This window comes from Aspergillus uvarum (assembly GCF_003184745.1).
Source record: "Aspergillus uvarum CBS 121591 unplaced genomic scaffold BO82scaffold_15, whole genome shotgun sequence".
NCBI lineage: Eukaryota > Fungi > Ascomycota > Eurotiomycetes > Eurotiales > Aspergillaceae > Aspergillus > Aspergillus uvarum.
Genome location: NW_020291312.1, coordinates 178,350 through 192,032, shown reverse-complemented (window position 1 = coordinate 192,032; position 13,683 = coordinate 178,350). Strand labels below are relative to the sequence as shown.

Sequence of the window (13,683 nt, the reverse complement as noted above, 5' to 3'; positions counted from 1 at the left end):
GCTAGATTGGCATGACTAAACTTGAAATAATGATACTTCTCACCGTGAGGATAAGATCGGCAGATAAGTGCTGACGTTGGTGGTGTAGGTACTGCTCTTATTGCCTGTGATTTGAGGAAGTGCAGTGCGTAAGTTGTAGGAGTCGTCAGAAGTTACAGACCGTCTACTGCAGTAAGATTTCCGGACCTCCGTCCTTGCCAGCCGAGGGAACGAGGGTGCCCCAGGCTGCGGTGGATCTCCCCGCAAACCGGACCCACCACTTCCCACTGCACCACCGGCACAATCTACACATCGGGATTCCATTGCATTGCCATCAGCCGGACTCGAGGGAGACAAGGTAGGTACTAAGGTACCAGACACTACAGCAACAGAATGACCGGTACATAAAGTTCCCTGCTGGTGGCTAGTCCAGCTAGTCTCCCTCTTCCCTCCTCCATCTCTTCCACTCTACTGATTTCCCAAGTCTCCAATCACCATGGCACCCCCCCAGATCCACCACGCCAGCCTCCGAGCCACTTTCACAGGCATTCAACGAGAAATCGACGGCGTCCCCATCCACGAGTTCCGCGGGATCAAGTATGCTGACATACCGGCGCGGTTCGAGCAAGCCCAGCCGCTGGAGAGCTTCGATGGCGCTGCCGTTGACGCTACGCGATACGGGTACGTTACTATTATCTCCCTCACCCTTCCTTAATGTCTATACTTGTCTCCGGGCCCAACTAAGCAAGAGCGATCTCAGACCGAGATGTCCGCAAGCTGATGTCGACATCCGACATCTCCTCCGCATCCCCGAGGATTTTGTGATTGAGAAAGAACCCGAGGATGAGTTTGAATGCCTGAACTTGAACATCACCGGCCCACCCTTGGCTGCGTCCAGGGGACCGCTTCCGGTGCTGCTGTGGATCTATGGTCGGTGCCTTTGACTACATAGAGGGGTTGCTCATGTGGCTTGGGAGTGATTACTGATTGTGACGCGGTTCTACAGGCGGGTCACAAGCTGTGACGTTTTGTTCTGCTGCGTCGAAGATTTGCGGTACGCTTGTTTGGTGACTGGACCCCAGCCGGGAATGTGATCTGACTACGTGGGAGACTCTAGATCCGATCAAGATTGTGGGTGATTCGATTAGAGGAAATCAGCCTGTTGTCTTCGTGTCGTTCAACTATCGGCTGAATATTTTCGGGTTCGGTGATGGGACGGAGAAGAATCTGGCACTCAAGGACCAGAAGTTAGCCATCGAATGGGTGCGGAGCAATATTGCTGCCTTTGGGGGTGATCCGGTAGGTGACTGGGAGGTCTGTTTACATGAGAAGGGTTTGTGGTTGATTGTCTCATGTTCCAGGAAAACATTACGCTCGCCGGGGAGAGTGCTGGCGCGGTCTACGTGCACGCTCATCTTCTCACTGGCACGCCGGTGAAACGAGCGGTTCTCGCATCCGGCTCCATCTATCTCTCCAGTCCTCTGCCTTTGGAGAAAGGACAGGGCCTGATTGCGACATTGGAAGCCAAAGTCAAAGACCTGGGCCAGCCTTCTCTCCGTCACGCTTCGGTGGCGACCATCGTTCAGGCTATAGAGGAGTGTAAGATGAACTCTTTTTGGCTCCAAGAAGACGAGAGCTTCGACGGTTGGGAGGCGAAGCCCGAGCTGGTGGAGGAAGTCATGATTGGAGATGCAGAATACGAGGTGAGCGCTATAACTCCGGTATTGAGTTTCGACTGACCGCAACATAGTCGGTCATCTGGAGGAACGGCATTGAGACGCTCGATGGGCCAACCATCGCTGCTGCTTTTGAGCAAGATCCCGCATGGGGACATAAGCTGCGCAAACTGTACCAGGTCGTGGCCGATCGTCCGACAGCTTGTAAATTGGGCGCTCTTGATCTACTCCACGACACGCGTTACTCCCTACCGGTGGAGGTCGTCTCTGACAAGCTCCAAGCGGCAGGCAAACGGGTCTACAAGTATGTCGTCGACCAGGTCAACCCTTGGCAGGCCTCTAGCCGAGCGCACCATGCCGTGGACCTTCTGTTCTTGTTTGGGGGCGTTGATCTATCGTCTAACCGCGCCGCTGAAACAGTTGGTCGGGAGATGAGGGAGCGGTGGGTACGCTTTACAAATGGCCGACAGCCATGGTCAGAGGCACGACGCTTCGCCTTTGGACCGCTTGGAGAATGTCAGGAGATCAACGAGGAGCAATTCGCTGCCCGACGACGGGTGGAGCATTACCAGGTGCTGCGAGAGGCAGGCATGGGGGTGTACATGCCCGTTGTGTTTGGAGTGTCGGCCGGGAAGATTAGTCTCATGAATTGATGGTGTAGGGCATCAGTCTATACTCAGTAGGAGAAAATGAGGAAATGAGGAGGAGATGGAGGCGAGCCCGGCAATTCTGAGCTGTTTGGGGATCCGAGAGGGTGTTTTCCCCCACTGTTACTCAGATCTTACTCATGTGGGGTCACTCCACAAATGATCCCCAGCTTCCCTTCCACCTCCTCCTCTTCGGCAACAATCCTCCCTCGCGACATGCCGAACTCGACCTCTTGCCTGCTTGTGGCCTGACAACCTCCTTATCCTCGCGCTCAGGTCAGCCAGCCACCCTGTCAACATCACTCTCTGGTTTCCGGGATAGCCGGTGGTCTCAATAATTCGTTCGTTGTTCATTGATCCCGGTTGACCCCACAAATTGAAGTATATCAGGATGGCTCGACGCCGGGGTTCCATGCCTGACAATTGGGCATTCGGTCTTTCAAGTCCATAGCAACAATTGATCTCGTTCTCTCTCTGTGATTCAACTCCTCAAAATCAATATGACTTCCACAAGCGACCTATCAGACCCCCAAGAGTACCAGAAGATCTTCCACTGGGCAGAGACGCAAAAGGACGGCACTATCCCGTCGTTCAATACGCGGCGGAATGATCCTTACGATGTATGTTACTTCTCTTGCAACATCTAGCTATGCTAGCACAATGCTAATCCATCCATAGTACCAATCCGGGTTTGGCAACTCGTACGTTCAACTGTTGTCCTCCATCAGCGATTCAACAAGCTGATGTAGCATAGATTCGTCTCAGAGGCTGTCCCTGGCACCATTCCACAGGGTCAGAACAGTCCCCGCAATGTCCGATTCGGTCTGTATGCGGAGCAGATCACGGCCAGCGCCTTCATCGCCCCCCGACACTGCAACAAGAAGGCCTGGCTGTATCGTGCTCGACCGGCCGTGGCACACCAGGGATTCGTAAGTCGAGCGAGAGAGGGCTTTCTGTCTCGACAGATCAGACCACAGACTAACGCGCACGTCAGACCAATCTCCCCGACAACAAAGACACAGAGGCGAACTTCCTTCCTATGAACCCCCGCGTCCACGTGTCGCCCACCCAACTGGCCTGGTTCCCCTTCGACATTCCTAGCGGCGAGCAAGTGGACTTCGTCGACGGACTCAAGACTGTGGCCGGCTCGGGCGAGCCCACCCTCCGCGAAGGGCTGGCCACGCACGTCTACACGGCGAATGCCAACATGACCAAGAAGGCCTTTGTCAACTCCGACGGGGAGATGGTGATCCTGCCCCAGCAGGGGGCACTGGACATCCAGACCGAGTTCGGGCCTTTGTTCGTGCAGCCCGGGGAGCTGGTGGTCATCCAGCGGGGCATCCGGTTCCGGGTGGAGTTGCCCGATGGGCCGTCGCGGGGATACATCCTCGAGATCTGGGGCAGTCAGTTCGAGCTGCCTGAACTGGGCCCGCTGGGTGCGAATGGTCTGGCCAACGCGCGGGACTTCCTCGTGCCCACCGCCAAATACGAAATCGCGCAGGAACCGTGGGAGATCGTGTACAAGCTCGGCGGGAAGTTCTTCAAGAGCACGCAGAACCACAGTCCGTTCGACGTCGTCGCCTGGCATGGTAACTATGTACGCTTGTCCCCTCCTCGGAACGGTGTAAAGGCACTGACAAAGACAGGTTCCATACAAATACGACCTGACCAAGTTCGTCAATGTCGGCTCCATCTCCGTCGACCACATCGACCCTTCTATCTTCTGTGTCCTGACGGCCAAATCGCGCGACCTGACCGCTCCCTTGGCGGATGTGCTTATCTTCTCCCCGCGCTGGGATGTCGCTTCACGTAGGCCCCCGACCACTGTCTCCTCGTTACCATTTGATCCTAACAGAGTTGGGCAGACACCTACCGCCCGCCGTACTACCACCGCAACGCCGCCTCGGAACTTATGGGCCTCCTGTACGGCGACTACGGCGGCCGCTCCGACGCCTTCCAACCGGGCAGCGTCTCATTCGAATGCGGGAGTAAGTCCTGTCCCTACTTTCCTTTCCCTCCCTATCCTCTTTTTCCTTCCCCACCTAAATATCCGAAAACTAATAAGAATGAAGTGGTCCCCCACGGCGTCGCCTACGAGGAATTCCAGTCCGCCACCGCTACCGCGCCCCCGGCGATGCAGATCTCCCAGGCCTCCATGGCCTTCATGTTCGAGTCGAGCCGCCCCTTCACGATCACGGAGTACGCTTGGACGAGCGAAAAGCGGCACGAGCACGAGCCGAAGATGTGGGATGACCTGGTCGATCATTTCTCCGAGCATACGGCGGAGGTCGAGGCGTTGTTGGCTGCTGCCGCCAAAGGGGGCAGAGTTTGATTATCCATTACCTGATTTGAGGGGGGGGGGGTGATAGTCTTGAGGTAGAGGACTTGTATATAGTTATTGGGTGGGTGAGTGAGTATTCGGGTTGGTTGGTGTCAGTGTTCGTGTTAGCGACAATCTCAAGTTCTATTATATGACCTATGGCTTGTGTAGGGTGAGTTGGGTTGAGGTAATGCGGTCTGATGACGTGTATTCCCTGCCTCAGATGGACAGACATATATAGCTCAGCGGTATGGGTGAGATGGAACCGCTGAGACATAACACAAGCAGTGGTTTCATATCAAATAGAATCTGCGAAGGTACTGTCCAGCACTGCCTAATGCAACGGCCATATATACAACAGACTCATCCAACCCCCCAGTCTCCAGCGATGAATGGAACCTCCGCGCTGGTTCGGGGTGCTGCTGCTGCTGCTGCTGCTTCCTGGTTTGTGGGATGCTGGAAGGGTCAAGATAGATGGAGCCCAGAAGTACAGAGTAGGTTTGGTCATGGAGAATGACGCTATCCACTATACTGCACTGTGCCTGTGCCTGGAGCAGTAGATAAAGGGACCAAGGGGTATGGATGGCGGTAAGCTGACCACTAACCCAACAGGCGGTTGCCACTATGCCTTGCAGAACTATGATTTCTACTAGTATTTACTTCGAAGCTACAAAATTGGGATCATAGAAAGTCATGCAAGTCCAGCAGCTAGAATATAGCAGCTCTTCTGTCCTGGATATCATTTCCCCGCCAAACGACAGGACACTTGATGTCATAACTCTGGACCTCGGAAACGTCCTTCCATGGGTCTCTGTCTCTAGGGGCAGAAAAAGACACACTTCGGATGAATTCAGACTTAGGCCACAGGCAGAGCTAACTGCTAGACCTTCTTCCGACCACCAGCGTCGTCTTCTGAAAGGGCATGGCAGCGATGACCAGCAGCCCCGCCAACGCAACCGCCAAGTAGAAGGTCGAGTGCACGGCGAAATCATACGAGAGGGCGACGGCGGCGACGTCCTGCGCGGGGATCTTGCCCTGCAGGTCGGTGGCGCCCAGATGGATCACGCGTTGCGGGTCGAGATCTGGGGCCGTGGCCTGCAGGGAGCCCGTGAGGCGGGCCAGGGAGACCGCCTGCGCGATGCTGATGAAGTCGGCCTCGCCCAGATCCTGCGGGAAGGTCATCAGGGCCATGCCGGCGGAGAGGTCGCTGAGGCCCAGCATCGCCTGTGCCGCAATGAACGGGATGGACACGCTGCTGCCCGACCCGATCCCTAGCAGAATCAACGACGAAATCCACACCCCCTTGGGCGTGGTCGGCGAGAAGCGCGTCATCATGGCCACCCCGCCCACCACCAGCAGGCCCGCCGGGATCATGACCGGGGTGTAGATCCCTGTCAATCACCAAGGGGAGGGTGTAAATGCCTGACTGCAGGGCTGTGGCTCCCCGGACCGTCTGGAACCATATCGCAAGCTATAATATCCACAGCCGCGAGCGTGCTCCCGTTAGTTTGAAATCCCTAGCCGTGGCAGAGTAGAAGGGGCACCTTACGTAGTATTGCACGATCGCGCGACACGCCGAGAGCGAGAGACTGGAGAGGGCCCCCGCGAGGATGACGCGTTGCTTGAGGATCCGTGGAGGCAGCATGGCGCTGTCCTGCTTCCAGTGCTGGATGAAGCAGAAGACCGCGAAGACGATGGGTGCGAGCAGGAAAAGCGTGATGATCTGCGCGCTATTCCAGCTGTACGTCTCTCCGCCCCTTTGCAAGGCTAGGAGGAGGCAGTGTACGGTGGGGTCAAAAGGAAACCTCCTAGGAGGTCGAGTTCGCGGAGGCGCTCAATCTGCGATTTTCGATTGCCCGAGGGCATCTGGAGGAGTTTGAGTAGCAGGAGCATGGTGGCCCGTGCAGCCGCGGTTGGGAGGTTGATGTAGAAACACCATCGCCAGGAGAGGGCGGAGGTCAACGCGCCCCCGATGATGGGCGCCGTGGGCCATTGCGGTGTACTCGCTGGCACTGATTACGCCGAGGTAGGCGGCTCGTTTCTGGAGCGGGGTGGACATGGCGACGATGCTGAGAGATAATTCCGGTGCCGTTAGTGCCTTCGCGCTTACTTCGGAGGCAGTCTGATCTCAAGAGGCAGACTCACACCATACACCCCTGGCTGATGCCCGAGAAGCCGAGCCCGGTGATGGCTCGTCCGACGATGAAGACCAGCGAGCTGGACGCAACCCCAGACACCAGAATCCCGGCCTCAAAGATGACCATATTCACAAGGAACACCCATTTGATTGCGCAGTTGTCGTAGAGCTTCCCCTGGGAGATCTGGGACATGCACGAGGTGAGCCGGAAGGCAGCATCGTACCAGCACGTCGTCCACTGAGCCGAATTCATCGGTGATGCTGGGGATGGCCGTGGTCAGTATCGTTGCATCCTAGCAAGAAGACCAGACTTGGCTCAGGGTTGACGGGGCTGCAGACGTACCAATCCAACCAGAAACACACAGAGGCAGAGCGATATGCAGATCAGAAGCAATTGCAGGCCCTGCGCGTAGTTGGGCGTCTCCTCTAATTGCTGGGTTGAGGGATCCTCGGAGCGGACAAGACCGTATCGACGCTAGCCTCCGATGCAGCATGCATTATCTGGGAACCTGATAAGACTAGTCCAGTGGCAAGCTTTTTTGTTCTGAGATCATCGTTCCTGTTTCTCACTGGCACCGTCTCGGACGCTAGGAAGCGCAGTGGCAGGGATTATCACACTTTTAGCAGGGCTCGATCACCACCCGGCCTGATTAGACGCGAACTACTGACCGTCAGTGGGAACTGAATCAACGGACGAGCAGCACAGAGCGTCATTTCAACTTGTTAGTTCCGAGCAAGAGCTGAGGTGGCTTCTAGCCTGAGCTCAGCCTTCTGCTTACTCCTCCCGCAGATCAGACATCTGACGGTCCGGAGGAGGAAAGATAAACTGTTCTTAGCGATTGAGCTTAACATTGTTGCCTTGGGAGAATCATCTCCTTGTGTCAGATCGCAATCCTTGGAATGGAAGCTCCTTCATTGGTGTCGAGATGCCATCCTACCTTACCACAACCTGAATCGAGACCTGCTGTAGACTGGGGGAACGCAAAGTTCTTTGCAAGAAACATTGTCCCTCTCATCCAAGTACACCTCCACTCCCTCCCCCTGGGAATGACGAACTCCAGGAACCTCGTAGGATATCAGTCTCTCCTCCCAGCTGACTGAAAGCTGCCTTTTTCATTCAAAGCCTAGACACATGGCCAACGAAACCGTCCTTGGTCGGGTGGCACTCATTCCTCTGTAGCAGGGTCTTCCACAGAGAAAGTCATCATGCATCACCGACGGACGTCGATAAATGCAGTGCTATGATGGACGCCTAAGCCAGAACATGAGAATTTGTGGTGGGGGGATGCGATAGGCAGCCTCTGACGAAAGGACTTTATTCCGGCACCGGGAGCTGTGTTGTGCGCTGGGTGCCGACGGAGATGCATGGAACTTGGCAAGAGGGAAGCGAGGAAAGTCTGAGTCGATTCCGTGTTATGCGATGTGTTGAGTTCAACTTGGACGAGGTGTTGTAAATTAGGTAGACTGGGTGAGGCAATGGAGTCGGATGATGCGTGGTGCTGTTGGTTAGTAACTGCATCGTGCCGGGCAAGCAGGCGGAACTTGATCTTGCAGCGAAACATGTAGTAAGGACTGCACCGTGAGCAAGAGACGCTGGCTGGCAGCATCGTCAAGGCAACCTGCCTTCTCGAAAAGGGATTCGTCTATTCGGACTCTACTGTCACCAGCCCATGATAACTCTCCAGCAATGGCTTATCTGTGTAGCTGGTCTACAAGCCGATGACTACACCAACTCACACATTGTATTGATCCCAATCGAAAGATTAGAGACTCAGCAACACCAACACCAACACCAACACCAACAGCAGCAGAAACCGACTTCGACACGGTCTTTTATTTTCATGAATTTGGTATCAACACGGGCCAGAAAATACGGACATACAATTACTTTGAACGGCGTAGACAGACCGCGGGCCCCTGCTGTTGTATCCCTTGGGTTTCGAAATATCCTCACCGGAGTCCTCTCGAAGGAAGTCGACGAAAGAAAAACCTCAACTTTGCCAGCGGGGATGTGGAAAGGAACATGTCTATCACAACGAAGAAACTGATCACAGGAAGTAATCCGGGGTGCGCCTCGAGACCATGGGCTCTCCTGCGCGCGGGCAGGGATCGAATTGTAAGCTAGAACGGCAGTGTTAGCGAGGTCAACTTCGAGCAGGTACGGAAATCCGACGGTACATACAACGTATACTTGAGGTGCTCATCAATCTCCATGATTGCGGCCTGGTTGCCGCAACGGTAGCAGTAATTAGGAGCTGCGAAAGGAACTAAAGTTAGCCGCGTCATCCAAGCCGATATCCCAGTTGGAAAGTACCTGAGAAAATCGTGACCACGTTTCTATCCTGCGACCAGTTGTAACCCTCCATTACCAGCTGGTGCGCCCGTGCAACCAGAGTCAAGCCGTTGTTGTGATTGAACGCCTCCGAGATGTCCTGTCCAAATGTGTAACCCGCACCACGGGGAGAGATTCCCCAGCCGCATCGGTCGTCGGGGTCACTCCACAGCAGATCGCACATGGGACCTTCGTGCGGCACCTCCTGGATGCGGTCCAGGGAGCGGATATTGTCGAGCGTGTCGATCGACGGACTCAGACCGCCGTGCAGGCAGAAAATCTGGTTCTCGATAAGTGCGGTGAGGGGGAGATAGTCGAAAAGGTCCGTGAAGTATTTCCACACGTTGGCGTTGCCGTATTTGCGCAGGCACTCGTCGTAGAACCCGTAGACTTGTGTGATCTGGCGAGACTCGTGGTTTCCGCGCAGGATGGTGATACGCTGCGGGTAGCGGATCTTCAAGCAAACAAGGAGTGTGACGGTCTCGACGGAGTAGTAACCACGGTCGACGTAGTCACCTACACGGGGAGGTCGGACACGCGCGTTAGTCGGACGGGCAGACACACACACGCACACAAAGAATGAGGTATCGCCGCATGCTTCCACTTACCCATGAAGAGGTAGTTCGTGTCGGGGTTGGGACCACCGATGCGGAAAAGCTCCATCAGATCGTGGAACTGGCCGTGGATATCACCGCACACAGTCACTGGGCATTTCTGCGGAGAGGCAGTTTTCCGGTCAGCCCGATCGGTCGCGACAGCTGAACTCTCATAGGTGGACGGGGCCAGCCAGAAGAGTCGTCATGAACATAATCAAAGGACACATACCACGGGCTGAACGTTGGACTCGTCTTGCAGTACCTCTCGCGCCTATATGGGGGAAAAAAACAAAAACCATGATTAGGAGCTGGTCGACAGCAGCGAGTTATCCAATCGACAGAAAGACACACCCGATCACATAGTCTCCGAACATCTTCCTCTGCCAGTTGCTTGCAGGTCATCAAGCTCTCGATCCATCCGTCGAGGGTGGGTATGGAACCCGGGTCGGTCGTCGGGGAGAGGTGGTGAGGTTCGGGCGACCGCGCGGTATCGATTTCCATATTGTTATCCATTGGGAAGACCACCGAGGGGAGTTGCAGGTGGTAGGGAGCGAGATTCGGGCGAGAGCAGGCGGCGAAGGACGTGGGGGTGTGAAGGGGGAAAGGTCTCGTGAGGTGAGGTAAGGCGGGATTCTTTTCTTTGGGGGTGGACGAGAGGGGGGAAGCAAGACGCCCGGGGCGAAACGAGACCTAATTTGGGGCAACAGGAGGGGGGAGGGAGAGGAGGAGAAAAGCGACAAAAAAGGCTGTCGCTGGAATAACTAGGCGATAGCAATAAGGATGAATGGGGATTTGAAGTTGAAGAGTTGAGTGGGATGGGGAAGACTGGTGGTGGGGAGGGGGAAAGGGAGCTGGCTAGAAGGAGGTGGAGAGGTGTGAGATGGTTTAGCAGGTTAGCAATCTGCCAGGGTGGACGGGCATCAGAGCAGGAGCAGAGCAGAGCAGCAGAGCAGCAGAGCAGCAGTTTAGCAGTTTAGCAGTTCAATAGTCGACTAGTCAGTCATATCTGCAGTGCCCGCCGCCCGTGCGTGCGCCACACCGCCCACCGTCCAGCCCACCTTTCTGCCCCAGGAATTTTCCCTTCCTGCGCCACACCTGGGATTCTCTCGGTTGTGGTGTGGCACGGGCGGAGAATCAAATTACAATACGCAGTCTCCCATACCGACCTTTACAGCACTGACGAAAACGAAACAATCATCCTACAGACAGTCACAGCAACGCAAATACAGTGGCCGTCTTGCACATTTCATCAATCATCAATTGCACGAGTTAAAGATTAAGTAAACGATAGCATTCATTCATTTCCATAATGGCCAGTCATTCCCGTGGAGCATTTTCGTCATTAAGTCATACTACATGTGGACAACGTCTTTCCCCCTCCCCTCCTCTCCCCTCCAATAATTTTGGGCCGAAGTGTGGTTTAGATGATGTCACCGCCGCCAAACCCGCCAAACCCGCCGAATCCTCCTCCGCGTCCGCCGAAGGATGGTCCCCGCCCCCCTTGTCCAAACGGTGCGCCATCCCCGGGTCCAACAGGATCATATCGTGCTCCTGGAGGAGCTTGAGGATCGTAGCCTCCTCTTCCTCCTCCACCTCGCCGTCCGGCAAAGAGGGGATCATCGAAGGTCGGATGCATCCCACCCCCGCCGCCTCCCACAAGCCCCGGGCCAACGCCACCATAAATCGGATCATGGGGACCCAGACCTGCTGGATAGAGATCCCGATCGCCGATGCTCAGTGGGTTCCGACCGCCCATTCCTTGGTATCCTCGAGGAGGTCTCTGGATCTCGAACTCATCCTCGAAGCCCGGTGGAGGGAAGTCTCCGGCTGGGATCGGCCGGCGAGGAGGTACGGCTAGAGGGTCGTCGAACGGATAAGGGCGAGCAGGTTGGGGGAGGGAATCGTCCCGGAGAGGGTCGTGTCGCGGTGGCCGCTCCTGTTGCACCTCCCGCAACTGGCGGCCAGTATCCTCGTATCCTTCCTTGTATAGCCCCGGGGCGAGTTTCTGGATGACATTGATTTTGAATAGGTTGATCAGATCTCGGACCCGCGGGGGCGAGATGAAGGTTTCTCTGAGGGCGCTGGGGAGATCGGCAGCGGAGGACAAGGGGAGCGCGGATTCGGAGATGTAGTCTTGGATGGGGAGGTCGAACGAAGTCGTCTTGTCGTCACGCAGGGCCAGCGCTAGCACCACGGCCTTGTTGCCCAGTCGGCTGACCTTGAGCAGATATTGCATGGAGGACTGGGAGTGAGCGTAGCGAAAGGCGAAGCTGGTGCTCGCGTTCCAGTCGGCTGGTAGACGCGGGCTGTCGGTCGAGCTTTCTGTAGATGCCCTTGAGATTAGTAAATAATGCTTGTGAAAGAAACGGCGCAGGTATCACGTACCAAGATTGTGGTCCTCGCCCAGTCCGACGAGTCGAAAGCCTACGGCTGTCATGCAGGCATGGCCGATCACAGCGACAGCCTCGTAGGGGGTTTTCAGGCTGGGCGACGCGCCGTCGTCCTGACGGATGGCCGTCGCAGCAAGCTCCAAAACATCATTCGGATCCAAAGCATCTGCCATAATAGTGTATTCTGAAATTGTGGGTCGGTTCAGATATGAGAAGATGGGGTAAGTAGAGTTAGAGTGACGGTGGCGTAAAATGTCCGTCCGTGGGAGATGTTCTTATCGGCTGGAATGAGCTTACATTACGACGCCTATCGCTGCCTGGCCGACCGCATTGGGTTTAGTCACTTGGAGCTGAGCTTTTAGACGGCACAATGGACTGGAACCGCGCGGGGCGCATAAATCATAGCTGAGTTCAAAGGTGGTTTCTTTCCTTTTTAAAGTGTATAATCCAGGAATACAGGTTCTTGATCATGGTTGTCATCGGGCCTTATCCCATTCGTGCTTTCCGTGTTACATATATACCTACCTTATCCCACTGCGCAGCGGCACCCGCTACTACCAGCTGGGCTTGTACAGTATAGCACACAATTGAATGCGACAACCTGAACCTACTCAACCCTGACCTCAACCGGCGTATCCCCCTGCCTCCTCCAATCCCCCATACGAAAAGCCTGCAAAGCATTCAACCTCTCCACCACGCCCCTCACCCTGTCCAACCCACTCAAATCCGTCCGATACGCCACCGCCATCTCAACAGCCGGCACCAAACAAACGTCCGCCAAAGTCACCTCATCCCCAACGGAGTACATGCTATCCGCACCGTACCGCTCTAATAACCGCTCATACGCCGTCAACCCGGCGACATTAACCTCCTGCACAAAGGCCAGCTGGTCCTGCACCTCGTCGCGGATCTGCCGCACGCGGCGCGCGATCCGCCCGTTCGAGAGCGGCTGGATGTCGTTGGTGATGAGGTTAACGAGCTCACGGACCCGGGCGCGCTGGAGCGGTGCATGGACGGGCGGCAGGAGCGGCGTGCGGTTCGGGTGCGCTTCTTCCAGGTATTCGAGGATGGCCACGGATTGCGTGAGGATCGTCTCGGTGCCCGTCGTCGCGTCGGTGATGACCAGCACGGGCAGGCTGCGGCTGGGGTTGAGGGCGGCGAAGGCGGCGGTTTCGTGCTCCGCCGCGCGGAGGTCGATGTAGTGGTGCGCGAAGGGGATGGATTTGTGGTGTAGCGCGATTACGACGCGGTTGGCGCAGGTGGATTGGTAGTAGGTGTAGAGGGTGTAGGTTGTTTCGGTGGGGAGAAGGGGAGACATTGTAGAGGGTGGTGGGGATGGTGTATATGATAAGTGAGAGGTATGTAATGCTGAGTTGAGTGTTGGACAAGGTCGACGGGGAAGGTAGGTGGAAGTTGTAATGGGAGGTCGACTCTGATTTGTAGTGTCTGCGATCTCAGGGGCCTCATCATCGTTGAGCAGCTTGTCTCAGTTGAGATGGAACTGATAAGCACTAGGCTGTGATCCTGGTCCTTGCTAATCTCAAGCATTTTAGTGTCAGGTAGAATGGTAGTCATTTGATATGGTTGTTATCTCCAAAAAGTGACT

The 13,683-nt window shown here is 55.6% G+C and overlaps 7 protein-coding genes across 7 annotated transcripts; 3 read left to right on the top strand and 4 right to left on the bottom strand.

Annotated features, from left to right (window-relative positions):
- Positions 1-475: 475 nt before the first annotated feature.
- BO82DRAFT_279188 (putative carboxylesterase) lies at positions 476-2,308 on the top strand (the record flags this gene model as incomplete). Its single annotated transcript, XM_025631257.1, has 6 exons — positions 476-660; positions 740-909; positions 986-1,033; positions 1,097-1,278; positions 1,341-1,682; positions 1,730-2,308. 6 exons carry the CDS (start codon positions 476-478, stop codon positions 2,306-2,308), a joined length of 1,506 nt encoding a protein of 501 aa, XP_025493812.1.
- Positions 2,309-2,555: 247 nt separating this feature from the next.
- On the top strand, positions 2,556-4,708 carry BO82DRAFT_37577 (putative homogentisate 1,2-dioxygenase). The gene is made up of 7 exons (XM_025637493.1): positions 2,556-2,922; positions 2,981-3,003; positions 3,057-3,231; positions 3,297-3,899; positions 3,949-4,111; positions 4,168-4,290; positions 4,375-4,708. Exons 1-7 carry the CDS (start codon positions 2,803-2,805, stop codon positions 4,632-4,634), a joined length of 1,467 nt encoding a protein of 488 aa, XP_025493811.1. The 5' UTR covers positions 2,556-2,802; the 3' UTR covers positions 4,635-4,708.
- A 787-nt stretch (positions 4,709-5,495) lies between these two features.
- BO82DRAFT_382129 (MFS general substrate transporter) lies at positions 5,496-8,366 on the bottom strand (the record flags this gene model as incomplete). Its single annotated transcript, XM_025637905.1, has 8 exons — positions 5,496-5,924; positions 6,025-6,093; positions 6,172-6,430; positions 6,557-6,691; positions 6,768-6,943; positions 6,984-7,052; positions 7,103-7,234; positions 8,274-8,366. The coding sequence occupies 8 exons, from the start codon at positions 8,364-8,366 to the stop codon at positions 5,496-5,498; spliced, it is 1,362 nt and encodes a 453-aa protein (XP_025493810.1).
- Positions 8,367-8,386: 20 nt separating this feature from the next.
- Positions 8,387-9,005, top strand: BO82DRAFT_37557 (uncharacterized protein). Its single transcript, XM_025637485.1, has one exon. The coding sequence runs from the start codon at positions 8,430-8,432 to the stop codon at positions 8,805-8,807; it is 378 nt and encodes a 125-aa protein (XP_025493809.1). The 5' UTR covers positions 8,387-8,429; the 3' UTR covers positions 8,808-9,005.
- BO82DRAFT_352678 (serine/threonine-protein phosphatase) lies at positions 8,553-10,632 on the bottom strand. The gene is made up of 6 exons (XM_025634759.1): positions 10,039-10,632; positions 9,917-9,958; positions 9,700-9,805; positions 9,074-9,607; positions 8,942-9,014; positions 8,553-8,880 (listed from the first exon to the last, which is right to left on the bottom strand). Exons 1-6 carry the CDS (start codon positions 10,198-10,200, stop codon positions 8,808-8,810), a joined length of 990 nt encoding a protein of 329 aa, XP_025493808.1. The 5' UTR covers positions 10,201-10,632; the 3' UTR covers positions 8,553-8,807.
- Positions 10,633-10,972: 340 nt separating this feature from the next.
- BO82DRAFT_306185 (proteasome inhibitor PI31 family protein) lies at positions 10,973-12,334 on the bottom strand. The gene is made up of 2 exons (XM_025632247.1): positions 12,073-12,334; positions 10,973-12,009 (listed from the first exon to the last, which is right to left on the bottom strand). Exons 1-2 carry the CDS (start codon positions 12,248-12,250, stop codon positions 11,108-11,110), a joined length of 1,080 nt encoding a protein of 359 aa, XP_025493807.1. The 5' UTR covers positions 12,251-12,334; the 3' UTR covers positions 10,973-11,107.
- A 183-nt stretch (positions 12,335-12,517) lies between these two features.
- Positions 12,518-13,395, bottom strand: BO82DRAFT_390717 (maleylacetoacetate isomerase; the record flags this gene model as incomplete). Its single annotated transcript, XM_025638531.1, has 1 exon — positions 12,518-13,395. One exon carries the CDS (start codon positions 13,393-13,395, stop codon positions 12,685-12,687), a length of 711 nt encoding a protein of 236 aa, XP_025493806.1. The 3' UTR covers positions 12,518-12,684.
- Positions 13,396-13,683: the final 288 nt, after the last annotated feature.